This window comes from Protopterus annectens, chromosome 8.part1, assembly GCF_019279795.1.
Source record: "Protopterus annectens isolate FY-2018-M chromosome 8.part1, PAN1.0, whole genome shotgun sequence".
Lineage (NCBI taxonomy): Eukaryota > Metazoa > Chordata > Ceratodontiformes > Protopteridae > Protopterus > Protopterus annectens.
This window is the reverse complement of record NC_056742.1, coordinates 280902502-280924564: the sequence shown is the minus strand read 5'-3', so window position 1 is coordinate 280924564 and position 22063 is coordinate 280902502. Positions and strand designations below refer to the sequence as shown.

General features: G+C 40.0%; 1 protein-coding gene across 1 annotated transcript in view; it reads right to left on the bottom strand.

The window, feature by feature from the left end:
* The window catches only part of ANKRD27 (ankyrin repeat domain 27), a 1716109-nt gene that overhangs the window by 624893 nt on the left and 1069153 nt on the right, over positions 1–22063 (bottom strand). Inside the window, exon 17 of the mRNA XM_044081882.1 lies at positions 8190–8282. Coding sequence (XP_043937817.1) covers positions 8190–8282 — 93 coding nt within the window. The remainder of the gene's footprint in view (positions 1–8189; positions 8283–22063) is intronic.

Here is a 22063-nt window from a genome sequence, read left to right as displayed (position 1 = left end):
GGAATTGTGGGAACAACACATACGGGAGGAATGAGGTTTAAAAGAAGGCAGAACTTGAATGACCTATGTAATGTCTGAGTGAAAATGACTGGATAGATAAGGCATTTATATTAAGCAGTTGAAAACTCAAACTGTCGACAGCGTAATAAATTGACAAGAAAATGTCGAAACCCCCGAATACTGAACAGACACACCAAAAAAAAAAAACCACCCAAACACAAAACAAATTGCTCTATGCAGGGGGGCAAGTCACCTTGCACCCCCCCACACCCCCGCTACTTAAATATACCAACTCCGAGATCACACTACATTGCAGTAAACGGAAATCTCCCCTTATGGAGATTTCCGTTTACACACACGCTGACTTTCGCTTTCGACATTTTGGTGCCGACAATATCAGCTTCGATATTGTCGGCCTTCGACAGGATGAAGTAGACCCTAGATAAGTGAAGTATAAAGCTTGCAACTAAGGATTGTGTCAATACGGTTTGTGATGTAAAATGCTGGCAGGTGGGATTATGGTTCATTTTTATTTATATAAATGTATGATTCCCTATATCATAAGTTATAATTTAATAATGTTGTTTCATGCTTAAAAAGGCAAGAACAGGCAGTAATTAGTATAAGTAGGAGGACAGACTGTAACATGCGTTTTAGTATGGATAACCTTAGTTTTAAGTAAGGTAATGCTCGTGTGTGTGTGTGTGTGTGTGTGTGTGTGTGTGTGTGTGTGTGTGTGTGTGTGTGTGTGTGTGTGTGTGCAGCTGTCAATCTCGGATAACTGTTCCTATCAGGAGGGTTAAACTGGATTATCTGAAGATGTACATAGTTTTGTGTGTGTTTTTTAAGTTAATAGGTTATCTGGGTGTTCTGAGGGTTTCGTTAATAGGAAAAAGTCTTGTAAAATGTGACATAGGTTCAAATGAAGATGAAAAAACTACTGTAAAAAAAGATCAACCTGCCAAAGATTAATGGGTGCATGTAACAAAAAAGCTGGAAAGAGACATTTAAATAAGCTGTCATATATAATAAATAGGAAAAACTTCTTCTTATAATGACTACTCTATCCATATTACTTTGGAACATGAATGCACTTACAGGTTTTGGAAAAAAAGAAATGCAGAGTGCAAAATAACAATGCTGCATGAGAGAAATTTGCAAAGTCGTCAGCATGTAAATTCAATAAAGAAAGGATTTCTGGATGGACATTCAGCACAGTATCAAGGACAAAGGAAAAGGGAAGTATTTATACTAATTGATAGGAGAGCTCCAATAGTAACAGAAGGCAACAAAATTATTTTAGATTTGCCATATTAACAGGCTACTGGCAAGGGAATAGGATTAAGTTGACATATTTATATTCCACTTAGAACTGCTATTAAGAAGGATAATAAAATTTTGGGAGAAATAATTAGCTTTTGGCAAGGAATATAACTTTTAGATAGGGACTGGAATTTGATTTGCAACAGTAAGGGTGCAGCTGGAGGACACAGAAGGGAAAACATAACAAAAGAGAGTAGCTTTCTGAAGAAATTTATGAAAATATTTGGTTTGGAAGACGTGAATTCGGTAGTAGGAACTTGCACAGAATTTTTATATTATTTCTCAAGTTACAATAACTGGGCTAGACTAAACTGAAATTACATTTCACAGGAACATGTCCATTTAATTGAAAGCTTTGACACATCAAATAACTAAACTCATGCACCAATAACAACTAAGGCAAAAATGAGACACTGGCACTTCCCCAGCTCTCTGTTAAAAAGAAAAGAAGTTAAGGAATCAGTAGTAGAAATTATTCTAGAGTTTAGGGAAGGTAGAATTTTCTTCATAATTACAGCTAGTAAGTGGGATAAAATGAAAGTGGAGTTTAAAAACAGGATAGGACTACCAGAAAAAGAGATATGGTTAAGAAGTAACAGGAATTACTTAGATGGGCTGACAAAAGTTAAAGTATTGCAGAATAAGGGAAGTCTCATAGAAAAAGAAGAGGTACAAATACAGAATGCCAAACAGAAAATAAAGGTTTATATGGAAAATAAGCACGAGTTTAGAAAGACTGCAGTTAAGCAACTGCTTTTTGATAACTCCACAGGAGAAAAACTTTTAGCACAATATCTTGGGCAACAGACAGTAGAAAGAGTCATAGTCAAACTTATGGAGCCTATAACAAGAAAAATGATTAACCAGAGATCCTGTACGGTTATTAGACAGATTTTGGAAATTTTATGAAAATGTATATAAAGCAGATAAATTTGAAAACCAAGAAAGAGCACAAATGGAAAAATGGAAAAATGTATTGAAGACTTAGGTATGCTACAGTTAGAGGTAAATGACAAGCTCCACAAATAACAGTGAAGAAAGGAGGACATGAGATAAAAACAGTGACGTACAAGCAATCTGTAGAAAGGTCTCCAGGAGTAGATGGCATTCCTGTGGAAGTTTGGATACTAAGAGGGAAGAAAGTGATAAAGATCTAGAAGGTTTTGTTAACTGCATTTTAAAAGGAGGAGAAGCACCAATATCCTGGAAGAAAGCAGTCATGGCTCTAACACCTAAAGATACTAAAGACCTAGCTTCATATAAGGCCATTTCAATTTTAAACCATGATTATAAATTGCGTCTACAATAGCTAAAAGAATGACAAAGTTGTTGCCAAAATTCACAGATATGGATCAATGTGGTTTTGTGGAGAGGAAGCAGATATTTGACATTAACAGAACAATGATGATCCAGAAAGAAGCACAGTGTAGGAAAATACCACGGTTGTAGGTGGGTCTTGATGAACTGTCTGGGTATCCATTTTATACATTTGGCAGATTAAGTTGGGAATTTATGACTGTTGCTCAGTGGAAAAGACATTAAGGCCCAAATAGGTGTTTATTATAAACTTGATTTCTGCTTACCTAACATGAATGTTAGAAAGAGTTGGTCAGTCAGTCTGAAATGCTTTTTCCTGTCCTAGTAAAATCTTGTCTGTGCACATCCAAAAGGTACAAAATCGCTTTTTCTCCCTTGTTCTGTGGATTTGCAAAGAACATTGAAAGCTGAACATTCTGATAGAACGTCGCTTCCAAGACCACAACGAGGGACTGGTTCAATGGCCCACCATGTCTTTGTGGAAGACCATGTAAGGCACTTTGCATGAAAGGGATTGCAGTTTTCTGATCCTCCCAACTAAGGTAATGGTGATCAAAAATATATTTTGCCAGGAAAGAAAATTCATTAGGGCCTAGGCTTCAGGTTTAAATAGAGCAAGGGTCAGCTTTTGCAAAACAAAGTTGAAGTCCCAAGGAGGAAGTACTAGCTTACTTGGTACCCTTAAGTTTAGAACTCTTTTTAAAAATGTCTTCAGGTAGGGCATGGCTGCTAATGATGGTCCTAGATGCAATGGAAAGTCCTTTCACAAATAAGGTACAGAGATAAAAGATGGAGTGCTGAACCATAGTAGCCTGGGACATACAACACTGGATCTGTCCTAAAGAGAACTCTACTCCAGTATACAAAATATAATTTTATGGAGTTATGCTTTCTAGCCTCCCTAGGGATTCTCAGGACCTTGACAGAAAAATTATTTCCACTGCAGGATCAGACCCTTGGACTACTCTCACTCAGCTACATTAAGAGGGAAAACAAGTGCTGTCTCAGTCACAGGGGCACAATCAACAATCAAACTAGCCCAGTTCTGCACAGTCTTCTTCATTAGCCTGGGTGTCCAAGGGAAGGTACACAGAAAACTTTGCTCCAATGGATGAAACCTTTGGCACTGTGGACTGGCCTTCATTCATGTAACCCACCAATGGAATTCTCCCTGGATACAGAAAATAGGGTGGGGAGGAATTACCCTCCCCCCATGCAGAGTTTAAGTGATGGCATCACAGACTTCTGAACTACGACTGAAATGCAATCATGTGTAATCCAATACGGATACATGGAAGAAAAATTGGGTTCTGGTGGTTCTCTGGGAAAGCAAACAAGTTATGTTTGGAGTGACACAAAGCAAAGTTCATGGAGGGTTTGTGGATTCAACTTCCGTTCTTGGGGTCTGGATGTAGACCTGCTCAGGTGGCTTCATCAAGCATATGTTATACTAATAGACAATAATAGTCTCATAGAAAAATATTCTGCTTAAAAGACAGATCCCAAGCCATAATGAATTGCATGCACAGGGAATAAAATCAACAGTATCCTTGACTGTTGATGCACCACACCACTGCAGTACTACTACCTTTTACATCTCTGAGGTCCACAGGTTTTAATACCTGTCTGAAGACCTGAAGCACGTAAATGATGGCTAGTATCTCAGTGATATTTTATGTGCCTGGCCTTGTTCCTGCTGATGAAAGTGGCATGGATCTTTACAGATGCCATATGCATTCTCTAACCATGTCAGTATGGTCTGAGTTTGGTCACCGCTGGGCTCAACAAACAGCACCCATGGACTGGCCTTAATTTATGTCACTCACCAATGGAATTTCTTTCAGATATAAAAACATGTGTGGGGAATTACCCTCTTAAGGGAGTTTATATGATGGCATCACAGATTTCTCAACAATCACTACTAGTGAACTACTGTCATGCAACCATGGCAAGGGTACCATGAGAATCTATCCTAGCATATATCCTGGAGCATTTAGGATGGTGTTTATATTTATAAAATGTTTTTGCGAGTCCATAGAGCTAGTACTTCTGATCTGACACAGTACTACTAAATTCATATCTATCTGTTCCAATACACAGGGCATTGCTCTCTCTATGTACAAGAGTCCTACTTCTATTCTTATGACTTTTTAAAGTGGCACACAACTTATTTGCTATCCTGTGTTTGTGAAATAACTTGCTTATTGATAACATGCTACAACTGCAGTTTTCCCCTTTAGTTTTCTAAACTAATAGAAAATGTTATTACTGCCTTCAACTTTTGCTACGAAACTGTTCACAGTTTGACACACAGAAATTGATAATTTAATTTTTCTCTATTTTTAATCTGGATTTGTTTCAAGGGAAAGGCATTGCCTCTTTTTATATGGGCATTACACAAACTCTCATGGTTTGTCCCCAAAGATTTGTTTTAATATTTCTGTGTAAATTTATCTCACTATTTAATTTCTCCAAGTCTTTTGGATTTCTAATACTATGATGGGAATGAACCCTACTCCTAAGTCAAAGTACAATTAAATTTTCTGAAATTAGTGTTGTTTCAGTCTTTGATGTTATCCAAAAGTACTTTTCACAGCACCCACAGTGGGTCCAGAACTGACTCCCTCTGCAATTCATAGAGAGTTACTTGCATCGGTAGCATATCTAAATAAGACAAATTCTTTTTTAGAAGACCCATTACTCCCACTACTAATGGAACTTTCTGGGTAATCATCTTCCACATTGTCCTTGCTAATGCCTGCAGATCTTGGTATTTTATTACTGTATTGCTCTGTACATAAGACACTGTATTCACTGGGTGTAGCAATTTCAATGATCAACGCTACTTTTACCTTCTTTTCATAGACTACTATATCTGGTTTTCTCACATCTGTTTTTGAACTGTTGGTAATGGGTGGTTTCGTGAGATATAAACTTCATCATTCTCTATAATGCTTTGTGGCTCATGTTTCCAATGCTTCTCAGCTACTTCAGTATTATAATGTTTGCAGATTCCCCAATGCAACAGTCTTGCCACATTATTATGCCTTTAACTCACTGCATCTGAGTGACGCCTCCAGATGCATCTGCAGTTAACTCCTACTGACGCCTCTAGGAGTGAAATATTGCTTGTTCACATTTGCAACAATAATTCAAAAAACATGCTATGTCCAAGGTTTTAAAATATTTCATCTTAAAGCTTACACAATGACAAACTCAACTGCACTAATATTTGACCTCTGTCTAGTGCAGGTATGTATATATTAACTTTTGTTTTTATGACATTAATTTATATAGATATAATTTTCACATTTTTCTAAATATCTCAACAACCAAGTAAGAGACAGAACTCCTTAGGCTCATATGAATGCTCTCAGCTAGATGAATAAAATGCTGTTGACAGTATGTGTGTAACTTGAGTGGCTGCTGAGATGTTGTAAGTTGTTTACAAAATATTGCAAATGATTAGCATTGAGAAAGGGTTGTTACCTGAAAGCTTTGCTTTAATAAAGTTTTTGCTTGATGTTGGAGCAGTTTATTTCTGGACTTCTAAAATTTGGTTTAAGACATAGAACATAAGGAATTCTACCACTATAAAAAAATAGTTTGTGCTGAAGAGTTTGGCATTTATATTTCTTTCATAACCCTTATGGTTAAAGACATATGACCATTTGTTTGAAATGTGAGGACATAATTTGATTTTGTCAAAAGGCTTAGGCTCCACCCATTGTAAGTTACAGTGCAAACTTTCTGAGCTCCATCAGACTGAATGAGTTAAGTATACAGGGCCTCTGTCGTTAGTGCATCGCACCCAGCCAAAAGATGTTTGTTTCCAGTTCTGTTTTACAGAACCTGCATTTGTCTGTTTCTCCCACATATTCAATAAACACTGTAAAGCAATGCGTACATAGTACACTATCCTGGACTGCCAACATTAACCTTTCATCTCTTGTTTAAATTCAATCGTCATGAGGTTGCAACAGGCGTTTTCTGTACTGGTGACTATATTTATCCCTTTTCTGCATTTCTTTCCTTCTCATCGGATCCTTCTCCTTATATATATATATATATATATATATATATATATATATATATATTTTTTTTTTTTGCAAAGTCATTTGCTGCCTGATTTTTGTCTGCTTCTGGTTTGCTTTCCACTCCCCGCTCAACACCGATATGCTTCTGCTAAACTAAGCATGGAAGTTATTTTAGACTTGTTATCTTCATGTTTCAAACGTTCACTATGTTTTGGATCTGATGAGGTCAGCACATACGTATGCAGTCCTATGACTGCAGATCTATACATGTAGTCAGTTTTGAGGAGGCCCATACCTCCTTCAGGCTGAGGACTATATTATCTTGGTATACACTCATTTTTATAAATCACTGGACTATGAAATTTTGAATGCATTACTAAATATTAAAGAAGACAATGGCTGCACCATGAACAGATTTAGTTGAGTCATTATAAAACCAAGTGCCCTAGTCCGTTTGCAAAATATGTCATAAATAGCACTATGCTTGCAATTCCATTTGTAAAAATCTAGAAAAGCTGACTTATTTTTGAATGAGATGGTTTCAGTTTTAATTTAAGTGTAGTAATTGATGTTAAACAAAAGATGACCTCAGGAGGGCAGCAAAACATGCCGAAGTTTTGCAGGATCATATTTGTTTTGCTTGACATAGGCTAATAGTATCTGGGCATTCTTATTACTTGCGCAGTAATCTACTCAGTCAATATCTGGATAAATTAAATCTCCCCTGAGTAATGTTCTCTTTGATTCGTACATTTAGCAAAAAAGTTTTTATGATCAGCAGTTAACATAGGTTAATACATGATAGCCTTTTACAGTATAGTATTTGAAAGTCTTCATTTTTGCTATTTTGTATTCTAACATTTAGTGATTCCTCATAAATGAGACACTTCTAATTTTCCTGGTGGACCTGCAAGGACTGAAGGAGAAGCATTTTGCAATCTGTGATATGCACTCTGTATTTTGATACTAGTTTGTCCAATAAAGTGCAAATTTCAACATCCTCTAAAATACAAATAATTCAAGATTACCAACTTTATTATTAAAGTACCTCAGGTTAAGTAATGCGACATTCAGGTCCAGTTAAGTTTCTGACAGGTTTATCTATTCGGTATAGATTTTATAGGAATATAATTCACTACTACTTCTGGAAAAAATAACACAAACACCACTGTTATAAAAATTCAGTAAGCATGGATTGTGATTCGTAAAGGAATCCAATAAAGTTATCTGCAAGCCTACAAACTTGATTTTTGGAAATACTGTGGCTAATGAAAAAGTTCAACAAAAAAACAATAGGCTCTTCAATTAAGTTGTCATAAATCCACTGGAATAAATATCAATTCATGCTCATGTACATTTGTGCACACATGACAGCTGCCAGTGTTAAAAAGAAACACATACAAGAATATCAGAAGATATGTAAACAATGTCGGTCATTATTGGGTACAATGCACATAAAACAGCTATGCAGAATGTGCTAATAAAAATGTGTTTTTTAATGAAAAATCTTACATCTTCATGTCCATAAGTGCAGGCTAAATGGAGTGGAGTATTGCCATTGTTATCAGCAGCATCAGTACTTGCTTGGTAATGCAGCAGGAGTAACTATAAAGGAAAGACAGTAACAACACATGATTACTCTTATGAAGTCTACAATGCTGGAAAAAAAAAACAGAAAACAAATTAACAAATCCTCTTACATCTCTCTTGTTTATATATCCTAAATGCACTTATTGTAAAATACATATCCTCTTTCATACTCATATTCTAAATATTCTGGTATACACATTTAAAAAATAAACATGAAATGTTTTATCTTTTCATGCTTCATCTTAAGTCCTAATTTCACCTAAAAGACTACTTCAGGTCCATGGACCACCATCTTTAAGGTAAAATACAACTAGCAGGCATCTTTCACAACTATCAACTAAACTGAAAATACTGTCGCACGCACAAATAAAGTAATCTGGAAATTGGGTTATCAGAAACCTGTACAAACTGCAAGTCTATCTCAGTTTATACACATGAGAAAAGAGTACCAGAAAAATAAAGGAAGTGAGTAATGTTATTACAAATATTGAAAAGTCTGAGCAGTAAAGATCTCTGAAATGAAGAAAATTAAATCATGTATTTTGAGATGAGCATAGTAGGTATGAATGAACTCTAATTTTTACAACACTACAATATAACAATGGCCCACTAACCACATCATACATATACAATGACTAGCCACATGCCCTGTTGTGGTTGCTAAGCAACATTCATTTTCTGAAACCCACTTTATAATATTCAAGTTTCCAGGTGGAACTGAACTTATCCTGAAGTTCAGCATATTTAAGGCAGAGAACAGATTATGAATGGGTCACTATGGAATTGCAGGATGCATATAGTGATACACACATACAAGAAGGCTATAGACAATTTAGAGGATCACTCATTCATCCACCTCTGTGCTTTTGGTACAGGAGTGAAAAGTAGGACAGCCTGTAAAATCTTATGCTGAAAAAAGAACAGTGAAGACTCCATAAAGGAGGCTCAACTGGGAACCATTATTAGCAACAAAGTGCACTGAAGCAGCAAAGCCAATTGCTATTTTGCCCAAGACAACTCTCTCCCCCTCTCTCACACACGCACACACACAGACACATACACACACACACACACACACACACACACACGCACACACACACGCTGCGCACACACGCACACACACACACGCACACACGCACACACACGCACACACGCACGCACACACGCACACACACGCACACACACGCACACACACACGCACACACGCACACACACGCACACACACACACGCACACACATCCTGAAAGCACCTCACTACTAGCATTCTTTGAAAAGCAAGTGAGTTCGGCTGAGGAAACTTTCAAAGCAATCAAACCATAACCCAGTACCAGGACTGCTGACTAAATATAAGAATTTATGCAGTTTACACTTGGCAGACTGACCAACTAAAGACAACTAAACAGAAAAAGCAGCAGGAAGGAAGGACAAATTCACTGATATGAGAACAGTCAATTATTTTCACTGCACTGCTCATGAAAAAGAGTATAATCGTACAAAATTAAATCAACTTATTTTTCTTTCATATGTTACAGCGACAACAGAGCTCTTCATCCTCGATATGTACACTACATATACACTCTGTGGAAAGCAAAGTGGACAACAGTTTTTTTTTTTTTTTTTTTTTTTTTATGACTTAGTTTAAGTCATTAATATCAAACTCCCCACTCACTGTTTTCCTTAAGTCTGCAAATGCAGTAATTAATTTTTCATTGCTCCCCTTTACTGCATGTTGGTGCAATCACAAAGTTGGAATACATAAGTTAAGGATGCAGGGCCTTGCCTCCTAGCAAAAAATTACTTACATTTAATTTTTTCTTTGGACCGAATTCCCTAACAGCTGTGTTCAGCGACATGGTTCCTCAAAGTAGTAACAGGGTAGCTGTAGTAAAAGCTAAACAAATTCTGCTGTGCACATGACAGACTTAGGATTTAAGAAATGGTGGTAGTTTTGCCCTGCTAATTAAACATTTCTTAAATTCTTTCATGATCTCATGCTGCTCCCCAACATTTACACGATGCAAAAAGGATCCTGACTTGATTCCACTGAACAATTTTCCTGTAGTTTGCTTTATTACTAAAATCTTGAAAATGAAAAGTTAAAAGTTAAAAAAAAAAAAAAAACCTCCCATATGGACAAAATTACCTCAGTTTGGTCTCCGTTTGCATTTCTTCAGCTTTCATAGCTTCATGTTTCATGTCTCTCTTCAGTCCTAGGTAAGATGAAGGTCTGGTTCTCTAAAGCCAATCTAAATTGTTCAGTGGAATCAAGCTCAGCTTTCCCAGCCCTGAACACATGAAACTTTCCCAACTGCTGTGGGTCTCATATGACCCAGCTAGTCAACTCTTTATATGCTGCAAACCTCTCACAAAGAATTATTCTCTCTCAGTCCAACTTAACTCTCCAAAAAATGTCTCCCACAAATCCATCAAATACACTCAGTAGCCACTACTGTCAACTATTTGTTCTGAATATTTAACAATTAACACCAGATGACAAATGATCTCAACACCAGAGAAAGTGGGGTTCCTATCAGCAGACCGAAGACGCATGTTTTGAAATGTGTCTTGGTCGACCTGACAAAACCGAAGCGGCATGTAAGCGAATTCTTTCCCTGGGAAAGAATTTGCTTGGCCGCTTCGGTACTTTGCCGTTTTCGGCACTGTAGTGTGGTCTCAGAGTTGGCATATTTAAGTAGGGGGGGATGGGAGGCACAGCCCCCCACGTCAGAGGGTGTGGGGTGCGAAACCCCCCCACTTAATCTCATGTTTTAATGTGCTTACTTTTTTTTTTGGAACAGCGATTTTTTTTCCTTGGAAAAAAATCGATTTTCTAACAGTTAAGTTTTTAAGCTTTCGCTTACATGGGGTCGATTAATCACTGTTCGCTTACCTAAGCATTCGGTGATCTAATATAGACCCGAGAAAGTGGACAGAACATTGTGTGCTTAGATACTGTATTTTCCTGTAGTTTGCTTTATTACTAAAATCTTGAAAATGAAAAGTTTAAAGTTTAAAAAAAAAAACAAAAAAAAAAACTCCCATATGGAGAGCAATTCGGGGTTAATTACTTTATTAGAATAAACAACATACTAATGAAATAATCACCTTAAAGTAAAAAAAATAACTTCCCTGAATACATATTTAAGCAATAAATTAATTATTTTAGAACTGCAGATAATCACACACCAGCCAGACATCATATTGATAAATGGAACATAACTCATGGCTCATATCTCCCAGTTCTATGGCATGTAATATCACGGTCAGCTATAATATTCAGCAATGCCTTAGACCAGGAAATGAACAGGGTAGGACTGTTACAACTAAAAATACCTTCTCTGCAGTCTTCTAGCACCCTTCCCAAACTACACGTCTAGGTACCAGCCCTAACAAGATTATAATTACTTGGTTCATAGCAACAATCTAAAACTGCCACTTGGTTTCAGAACAATGAAAACACTCCATACCTCACCACAGACTCAAGACAACTGGAAATTGTGGGGACATAACCATATTTATTAGCCATCTCACTGTCTCATGGAGAAACCGTATTACACCAACTTAGTACTTTTACAGGTCCTTGCGTACCTTATAAAAAATGCCTGACACACTGTTGCTAATTACAGGGCTCCTTTCCATGTCCCCTTCAGAGAATACCATTTACCTAAATCAGCTTGATAAGCTGCCAACCAAGCCTAATAACATTTTAATGGAAGACTGACTATCTCTCTCTACTAGCAAGCCTATATAAACTCTAATAAATACACCAAGAGGTTTCCTGATTTGGTGAATACCAGCTACCTAATTCAAACTGTCCCTATAGCCATATGGGGGTGTTAAGCTCCTTGACCCTGTCCTTAAAAACTGTTTCCCCCCACCTGTTCACCAGCACTTGCTTCTACCTCCCTAGGAAAATTATCACCTAGCTCTTACATTCACCATCAAGAAAAGTCTCTTCACTCATATTTCCAAACTATTTTAAGCAACTTATTACCATTGAAAGATGTCCTGGTCAAACAACTGGTACATTTTATAGAACAAATCATTCACAATGTATCATTTGCACTGGCATACACCTCAGGGCTCTACTCCTTTATGAAAAGATTTACAGAAGATATCATTCTCATCTGCCACAAGGGCAATAGTAAGGCAGTATAGCATATTGTCCATATGAATTAACTGCACAAGAAAAGAAAGGTCATGATGCTTAAAAAAAACTCTCCCTTACTACAAAAGCAATTTAAAACTATTAAACAAGACCTTCATGCATACAATTAGACACAGGACATTCAGATATGAACTTAGATTTGTTTCTAGTACTAAGGACAACTACAAATCCTTCTTCAAGAACATCAGAAACTGTAGGAGCACCCAGTTAAGCTCTGGACATATCTCTAATGGTATATTCCACTCCTACACAGAAACTAATATTCTTGCTGGTAAATTTAGTCCAGCTTCATACATCACATACATTTCTGCCACAATTTCCCATGACTGCAACGAATGTACCACCTGTTATCACACTTGCTAAAGTGGCTTATGCTTTTTCAGAAAAAAAAAATAGCTCCATGACTCGACACCAGTCAAGGCCGTCCACGTGCAAGTATCAGACATCACATAGCCCAATATCTTGTAAACGTGTTCAAATTTAGCCTTGTCATAAGTTATTTTATGCACCTGAATCTTGGAGAACAGCCACACAAAGACAGCTCCACCACAGACCCCAGTAACTACAGCCTAAAACAAAGGCACTTATCACCAACAATGACAAAGGTGACCTCCAGATCCATGACCCCTATCAATATGGATTTGTTAAGGGTAGGTCATACCTCTCAACCTCTTAAGAGCAAAAAATCTGGACAAAGGCCCAAAAGTAGGGACAATTTTTAAATATTGTGCTTACAAACTTAAGAGAGTTGATAGAATTAGAAGTTATGTACCTACCATAACGTTCCATGTTAGTTGTCTTCTCTCGCCTTCTTTCTTGCTGGATGGGTTCGAAGCCGATCCTCGGCTCCGACTCGGCACTTGCTAAGCTCGAGAGCTAATTTTACCAGCTCGAGGCAACCCTATATCCCATGATGCAAGGCAGAGACTACCCAGATCTCGTTTGGTAGCTAAAGAAATAGCAATATTTTCTTCCAACTGAAGAGGAGGAAGAAAAATAACAATACTAAATAACATCTTAACCCTCTAGAAAGGATCAACGTAATCTAGTGACACTAGAAGTTGAACAGCTAGAAAAAAGGTAATAACCTCTTAATAGAAGATGCATAATCTTCCCAGTCTGACCAGGCTAGGGGGATGGAGGGTGGGACGCAAGAAAGAAGGTGAGAGAAGACAACTAACATGGAACGTTATGGTAGGTACATAACTTCTAAATGTTAAGTTGTCAATCTCGCCTTCATGCTTGCTGGATGGGACCGCGTCCCTAGCACCTCTATCCTGGGTGGCTCAATGGAACAGACTCTTGAGAACGGTGGAACCAAAATTCGCTCCGTCTCTGGAGGCCAAATCTAATTTGTAATGTGAAACAAAGGTATGAGGAGAGTCCCATGTGGCTGCTGCACAAATAGTGTCTATTGGAAGTCTAGCTTGAAAAGCTGTAGATGTAGCTAGAGCTCTGGTAGAATGGGCTTTTGGGTTAGAAATCAACTCTTTGCCTCTGAGCTGATAAATGTAAGTGATCACAGAAGACAGCCATCTAGATAAAGTTACCTTAGAAACTGGAAGGCCTTTCCTGTTCTCTGCATAGGATAGAAATAGTTGATCAGATTTCCTAAAAATTTTAGTCTTGTCCAGATAATATCTGAGCTGGCAGTGAACATCGAGATAATGTAACTTTTGTTCCGCTCTATCAGAATAATTCAGGAAAAATACTGGAAGATCAATGGATTGATTTAAGTTTGTCTGCGATGCCACCTTTGGTAAGAAAGACGGATTAGTCCTTAGAGATACCCTGTCTTTGTGGAATATTAGATAGGGAGGGCGAATACAGAGAGCATGAAGCTCAGATACTCTCCTGGCAGAAGTAATGGCAACTAGAAAAAGTGTCTTCCAAGAAAGCAATTTCAAAGAACAGGCAGCTGCAGGTTCGAAAGGGGGAAGAATCAAGGATGTTAAAATTAAATTTAGATCCCACTGTGGTGGGGGGTCTCTAATCGGAGGTTTCAATAAAAAGATACCTCGAAGGAATGCCTTGCAAAGTTTATGTGACATAATGCTGTGGTCCAAAAAGCCTATATGAAAATTTGAAATGGCTGCCAGTTGAACTTTCACTGTGGAAAAAGAGGATCCTGAATGAAAAATGTCAGCTAGGAAGTCCAATACCGAATGAATTGGAGCAGTATAGGGGTCTTTGTCCCTAGCTTTTGCCCAGAAAGAGAAACGTTGCCATTTACTAGTGTAAATCTTTCTGGTAGAAGATTTTAGGGAAGCTACTATGATATCCCGTACAGGATTAGAAATCATAGGAAGCCTGGCTACGGATGGAAGTGGAGCAACTAAGCAGTGAGGTTGAGAGAAGGTATGGATTGGTGCAGTTGACCCGACTGGTGGGTCAGAAGATCTGGAACCGGGTCCAGATGCCATGGCTGTACCAAGAGGTAATGATATAGGAATGGAAAGTCCGATGTGGCCGTCTGTCAAAGTAGCGTGGAACAAGGCTCAGGGCGTCCAGGGTAGTCCGAAACAACCAAAGGTCATATCCCCTCAGTCTTTTCTTGCCCCAGATGTCAGAAGACCCGGAACCCAGGACAAGGACAAAACAAGCAAACAACCAACCAACCACAACAATCCAGCTTGCAATATGCTTAGATATACACAAACCGTATAAAATGCCCAAAGACCCGCCTACATGCCTCTAACTACAAGGGAGAGGAGGTAGAATTGGACTGCACAAATGCATAATGAACATCTACAATTCACATAGGTACAAAACTGTACTAGGCTATGTTCTTCACATTGCAGTGCTTACACTAATTAGAATCCCAAAGCCAAGGCAGAGGAGGTGGAGGGAACTAAAACTATAAAGGAGCTGCCATTGCTGCCTGTAAAATCCAGCAGGCAAACCAGCCTGGCCTTAGAGTAAAAAGGATAAGGTGAAAGCTTAGAAAGAATGCACTGTGAACTCCAGTAGCTGCCTCAAAATAAATTTGAGAATAACCCCTTAAAAAAGAAAAAAGAAAGTACTAGAGTAGCCCTAATGAGGCCTAATCTAGCCAAATCTCCTTGCAATGATGGGAATAAGAAAAGCAGTAAAACCAATCCCACTTAGAAATCCATTGTCAAATCACAGGCTTGCTGAAGACTCAAAGCAAAAGAAACAAATAATAATGAAACAAACTGTTTTGAACCCTTTAGTTCTGCTTAAATAAAGGAATGACTGCAAAAGTAGGACTAAGTGTGCAAAATTTTTTCCCCAAATAATTGGAACGCTTTTAGGCGCGTATCTAAAAAAATGGAAAAATGACTTCTTACTTTTGGGGCCGGCATAAAGCTCAAGGAAGGATTGAGAATGCAATTCAGAAACAAATATGGAAAATTATTGAAAAACAAGGAGTCTTCGGTAGTAAAGATACCACCTCGGTAAAAGAGGTAATGGCCAACAAAAAGCAAGACACATGATAAATCTTCTTGGAGGTGTGGTGACTGCAGGCAGTCTTAGCAGTACAGTATTTTCTCAAGTAAAAATTGAGAAACAAAGGAGTAGAGCTCAGGGGGGCAGTTGAGATCATGCCCCTCTAAAATTGAACTCCATGACAAAAGCATGGGGAAGTCACAGTCTTGAACCAGTAAATTGCTGCAGCATGAGTGAGCCGAACATAAAGGCAGCTCCAAAACATCAGAGCTCAGGGAAGTACTTGAAAACAAAAACTCTTCCAGATATTGCTGCACTCTTGAGAAAAAAATCTCTTCCATTTAATCAAAAACACTTATTCCTGACTAGCATCAAATAAAATAAATTCCATTCAAAACTTTGCTGTGGAAGTTGAGACCCTCTATGGTTCAAAACATCAAAAAAAACTGCTGTTAGGTGAAGAGAGTTCTGCGATCCAAAGTAAATGACTGTTCTCTGTCCGGTGTGAAGCTTGACATTGGGAAATGACTGTTCTCCTGGGACCACAGGTGAGCTATTAAAATCATCTTTGGCTACCAGTGCTGTACCCAGGCCAATCCGAACTATTAAAAGGGTGCTTGGGAGGTCAATCGGGCTAAGAAAATCATCTTTAGCTTATCCTGTCCCACTTTCAAACTGGGAGGAGAGACAGCTCCAGTTGAAAAAACCTGCATCCACTTTCCAAGCTTGAGGGATCCACTTTCACTAGGTACAAAACTTTGACATGGCTTGGTTTAGAAATTTCGAAAACACATCTATGTCTGGAGAACAGATCTATGTCTCAATTTCTGAAATACATCTGTCAACAGTTTAGTGGGTGAGGGATCCATAATTACGCGTGCTCCCTGATAATGCGTCTGCTCAACACATCTGAGGATCCACTGCCTATGCTTGGGATCATAAAGTGGCTGCAGTGTCCCACAAAATCACCACTTGCCTGCATAGAGGATAGATAGTGATCCCCTTTAGAATTAATGTACCCCCTGACTTGTAAATTTGTCTTAGAAACTACACCTGCCCCTGGACCTTCAAAATCCTTGAGAAAGCTATTAATGCAAGTTGGACTGCTAACATCTCCTTCAGAGTTATATAGATGTTGTAGTCTATTTGTGATATAAGTCTTGTATCCACTTTCCATTTTAGATGAGCTTAGAAGCTTTGTCTGAGGCATCTGCTTTATCTTGTTAAGGTGCCTCTGGCGGGTCACAGAAGAGTCCTTGTTTGAGTGACATTCCTGAGCCCTGAGACTGAACTCCTTTTATCCTGGCAGTGCTCCCTTAATACATTGTCAGATCCTGGCAGTGCACAACTCCTCATTTTGTGAGATATATTTGTAGCTTCCTGCCATACAGTTGCCACCATGGAAAACATTTTTGAAGGACTGATGCCATGAACCCCAGATGCTGAAGGACTGTGTCGGAAGGAAGGGACTCACTGATGAGACAATTGAGGTGAAAGTAAAAGGGAAAGACCTTTTGGTTATCTACACAAAAAGGCCATCTGGGATGCTCTGTATTCAGTCTTACACCCAGAAAGCACATGTCCTGAGTCTTATCTAGACTTGCTATTATTTATTCCAAATGATGGCCAGTCCTTCCTTTGCTTACTGCTAGACTCCATTCAAAATAAGAATAAGCTTCGTCCCTTCCTTGATGAAGAATCAGGCAATGCGTCAGGAAGGATGATCTGTAGGGCTTTCTGTAAAATAAGCCACTGAAGCCAGAACTTCCTGAACACTCTAGGATAAGAAAGACAATAAAAAAAGCGGGCAAGAACTGATGCAAGAAGTCCCAGCAAGCGGAGAGAATTCCTGCAATAATTCGTGGAACATGAAGGTAAAGCTCAGCGGCAGAAGTTACTGAAAAATGATCTGCAACATTGAGGTAAAAGCTGTTGTAACTCAACATTTTGAACTTGTAAATATCCAGATGGTAGGATAGATAAGTCCCAGTGTTGGTAAAGAACAGGCCTTCTTTGGTACTAGAACAAGTCCTGGCAAACTTCTGGGCCACTTCTGGCAAAGGGACCGGCTGTAAAGCTATCTTTTGTAGCAGAGAAATTTGTTTGTGAGCCTCTATTCTTTGCTGAGGAGAGCTTCTGGCGAGCCTAGCTGAAAGAGGCAAAAGGTATTCTGGTAAAACCTGTAACCTTGGTGTATGATATCAATACCCATATGTAGGTAATTACACTCCAAGTCCTACCCTCCAATCTTGTTCTGCCCAAAGTGCTTTCACTCTGAGAAACCAGCAGCTAGAAAAATAGATCGTGGCTGAAGCAGTTGCCGACTGACCCTGCCTATCACCGAACTTTGTTGCCCTGAACTGAGCCCTGGGGCCTGACTCTGCCCTGAGCTCTGCCCCTACGTCTAGATCTACCCGATCGCAGGATAGACGAAGGATCGTCCTCTGCTAAAGGCCAATCTCTACTAAACTTGGGAGGCTGAGTCTGCATAAAATCTTTAACTTAGAGGGCTTTAAGGTACTAATCTTACATTTTCTTGCCAACACATTCTTTTGGTAAACCACACACTTTATCATTGTCTTAGGCATCTCAGATAAACAACTTAACATAAATTATGAACATCTGATCCTCAGCCAAGTGCCTCGCAGAAGAACAACCCAGCCCTCAACACCCTAGGCATCAATCAAAGCCACAGTGAACCACACCTGACCCAGGCAGAACCCACCTGTTACAAAACTGTACTAAATCCTGTAACTCTTTACCTTCAAGAGCATCTACCTTAGACTTCAATTGAGAAAGTAGATAGTTTTGGTATTTCAACATGTGAAACTGGCAATTCAAAGCCCTCATAGCTAGGGTGGAAGAAGTATAGACTTTCTTTCCCCATCTATCCAAAGCCCTGGCCTCTTTATCAAAAGGAGGCGGATTTTTACAACGGGATTTAACAACAGAAGCCTTAACACCCTTAGACCCCTTTGGGCAGTTCTGGGTCCACCTAGGACTCTGGCCTGATAGGCATGAGCCTGTAATACCTATCAATACCTATCCAGTTTAACAGGATTCAGAGGCAAAAGAGAAGCCTTAAGAAACATATAACACCATCTCAAGAAACAGGAGAACAGGAGGTAGAGGCAAAGGCCTATTAATTCCAAAAGCAAGGCTACTGGCCTTTTCCTGGAATCAGAAGTTCCCACTATTCTTAAACAAAATCCCCATGGGAAGAAAGAAGTCTCTGAAAAATCCTCAGGAGGAGGAGGAGAAGGTGAAGAATCAGAATCACATCCACATCAGAATTAGAATAAGGAGAATACTCCTGCGTCTTCAGCGCGAACTCTGACATCCTGAAGCCCTCTCAAAACTCCCCCACTCAAACATCACCCCTAGGTCTCTCTTATCTCAGGGGGCAAACTCACATCTAAATGGTCTAATTCTTACTTCTGCCATTTTAAGCATGCAATCTGAATCTGAATCCTGAAGAACTAGGAGTGACACCAACTGAAGTGCCTCTGGCCTGCAGAAGGGGAGAAGCCTTGGCCTGAGGGACTAACCTAACCACCTAGGAGAGGGAGAGTAACCACAAACCTGAAGCAGCTTCACTGAGACCCTCCTCCTGGAAGGCACCTGTCTGCCCCTTACCTCCCACTCCAACTCTGAAGAGAAACCTCGGTGAACAACGGCTCCACGACACCTCTCTCTAAATGCCGTGCGTCAGTGTGCGGACGACTCTTGCTGCCTCCAGCTGGCTGCTTTATCGCTTCTTTTCTTCGAGAAGCGGCGGACGCGGCATCGCATCGCATATTGCACCACTTCCCACTTCCGAAGACTAACCTGGCCTTCTCTTCTCTTCTCTTAATAGATCGCTTTCTCATCTAGCATGGCGACACGTAACAGCGTCGTGCACCCAGGCCAACAAATAAATACACAAGAATATAATATCTGTCTATGCGTGAAATGACCCCAAAAGAAATACAGTTATTTTTTTTTTCTGCCATCGGTCAACCACGAAGGCAAAAAACTAACTAATGCCAATAACTTTACTTAAACTTTGACTCTTCGGTCGTCTCGAAGCAGGAAAAAGGCGGCAGCGCCAGCGCGGCACCTGCTTCTTCTGCATCGGACCATGCGGCAAAAAAGACTGAGGATATGGTCATGCGCATGCATTTAATACCCTGATCCTGATCAGTCTAATCGATGCGACCCGGCGCGTCAGCCTATACTGATATTACCGACGACCCGAGGGAGCGGATGCCAAGTGTAAGGACTGCAGCAATGTGAGATGAAGAACATCCATATCTGTCAAGGCCAATAAGGGGCAATGAGAATCAACTTGGCTCTCATGGCGGTTGCTTTCTGAATTAGCTGAGGTATCAGCGAAAGGGGAAAGGCATAAAGAAGTCCCGGGGCCAATCTTGGGTTAGAGCGTCTCTGGGGGGATGGCCTGGAAGGGGGAAGAGAGAGAAGAAGTCTGGGCATTTGCTGTTTTGAGGTGTAGCGAAAAGGTCGCAGCAAGGAAGGCCCCACTTCTGAAAAATCTCTTCCGTCACTGACTGTTTGAGAGACCACTCGTGAAGCATGAGAATAGCTCTGCTCAATCTGTCCGCTATGATGTTGGATTTCCCGGGGATGTGCGTTGCTATCAGAAACCGGTGAGAGGAGATTGCCCATTGCCAAAGTCTGACAGCCTCTCGACACAGTGGATAGGACTTGGTTCCGCCCTGTTTGTTTATATACCACACTACAGACATATTGTCCGTTTGGACTGCAATAGTTCCCAGGGGAAGAGAGTCGTTGAGGGCTTGCAACGTTAAAAGCACTGCTCTCATCTCCAGAACATTTATGTGCAGATGGTACTCGAAAGGTTGCCAAGTGCCATGGACCATTCTGCCCTGATAATGCCCCCCCCCACCCAATCAGGGAGGCGTCCGATGTAACCGTGGCAACCGGGGTAAGAGGAACAAATGGTCTGCCTTGATGGATTTGAGGGGACGATATCCACCAAGTCAGATGTCTTTTGCAAGTTGGAGTTACTATGATCTTGTGACGCATGGGAAGTTGTTGAAAAGACCATTGCGTGAATAGCATCCATTGTAGAAGACGCATGTAAAAGCGGGCGAGGGGAAGAAGTGTTATGGCGGCCTCCATAAGACCCAGTACCTTCAGAGCAAATCTGGCCTGAATTTTGTTGCTGAGAAGAACCACCTGGACGCGTCTTTGAATGTCCAAGATCCTTTGGTCTGTTAACTTTGCTGAAAGTTGTAAGGTGTCCAATCTTGCGCCTATAAAAGTAATAGATTGACAAGGCGACAAGGCAGATTTTTCGAAATTTATAGAAATTCCTAGCCCTCTGCAAGTGTGAATGGTGTAATTTCTGGCTTGGAGAAGCTGATGCCTGGTGGTGGCAGTGAGGAGCCAGTCGTCTAGCTATGGAAACACCTGGAATCCGTAACCACTGCCATGCATTTGGTGAACACTCTGGGGGCTGTAGTGAGTCCAAAGGGCAGGGCTCTGAATTGGAAGTGACTGGTCCCCAGCCGAAAGCGGAGAAATCTTCTGGTGCGTCTGTGAATTTTTATGTGATAGTATGCATCCTGAAGATCTATCGAGCACATCCAATTGTCCTTGCCCAGAAAGGGCAGAATGGACTGAAGCGTGACCATCCGGAATCTTGATTTCTTTACAAACTTGTTGAGTTTGCTCAGATCTAATATTGGTCTCCAGTCCCGTCTTTTTGGAACTAAAAGAACCTTGAGTAGATTCCGGATCCTATTTGGTCCGCTGGGACTGGCTGGATGGCTCTTTTTACTAGCAGTTTTGATATTTCTAGTACTGCTAGTTCCCTTAGACCGGGTGGAACGTCTGGAAGGGTTCCCTTTTGTTGAATTGGGGTTTGAATAAAGGGAATTTTGTAACCCTCGGATATAATTGACTGTACCCATTTGTCTTGAGAAAGGGAAAGCCAGGCTATAGGGTACAGCAATAATTTTCCCCTGACTGCCTCCGAAGGTGGACAATCGGGCAACATCTCAGGGATGCTGGAAGGGTTTGTCAGAAAGAGGCTCTCTGCTACCCTGATTCTGCGGACCACCTCTGCCCCTAGGGCGGCGTCTATTATTGTTACCCCCTCTGCCTCTAGGGGTAAACTGACATTGTGCGTCAGGCGTGACTCCTTGAGATTTCCAGAACCACATTTTCCCTCCCTTCTTTCCTTTGGGGTAAG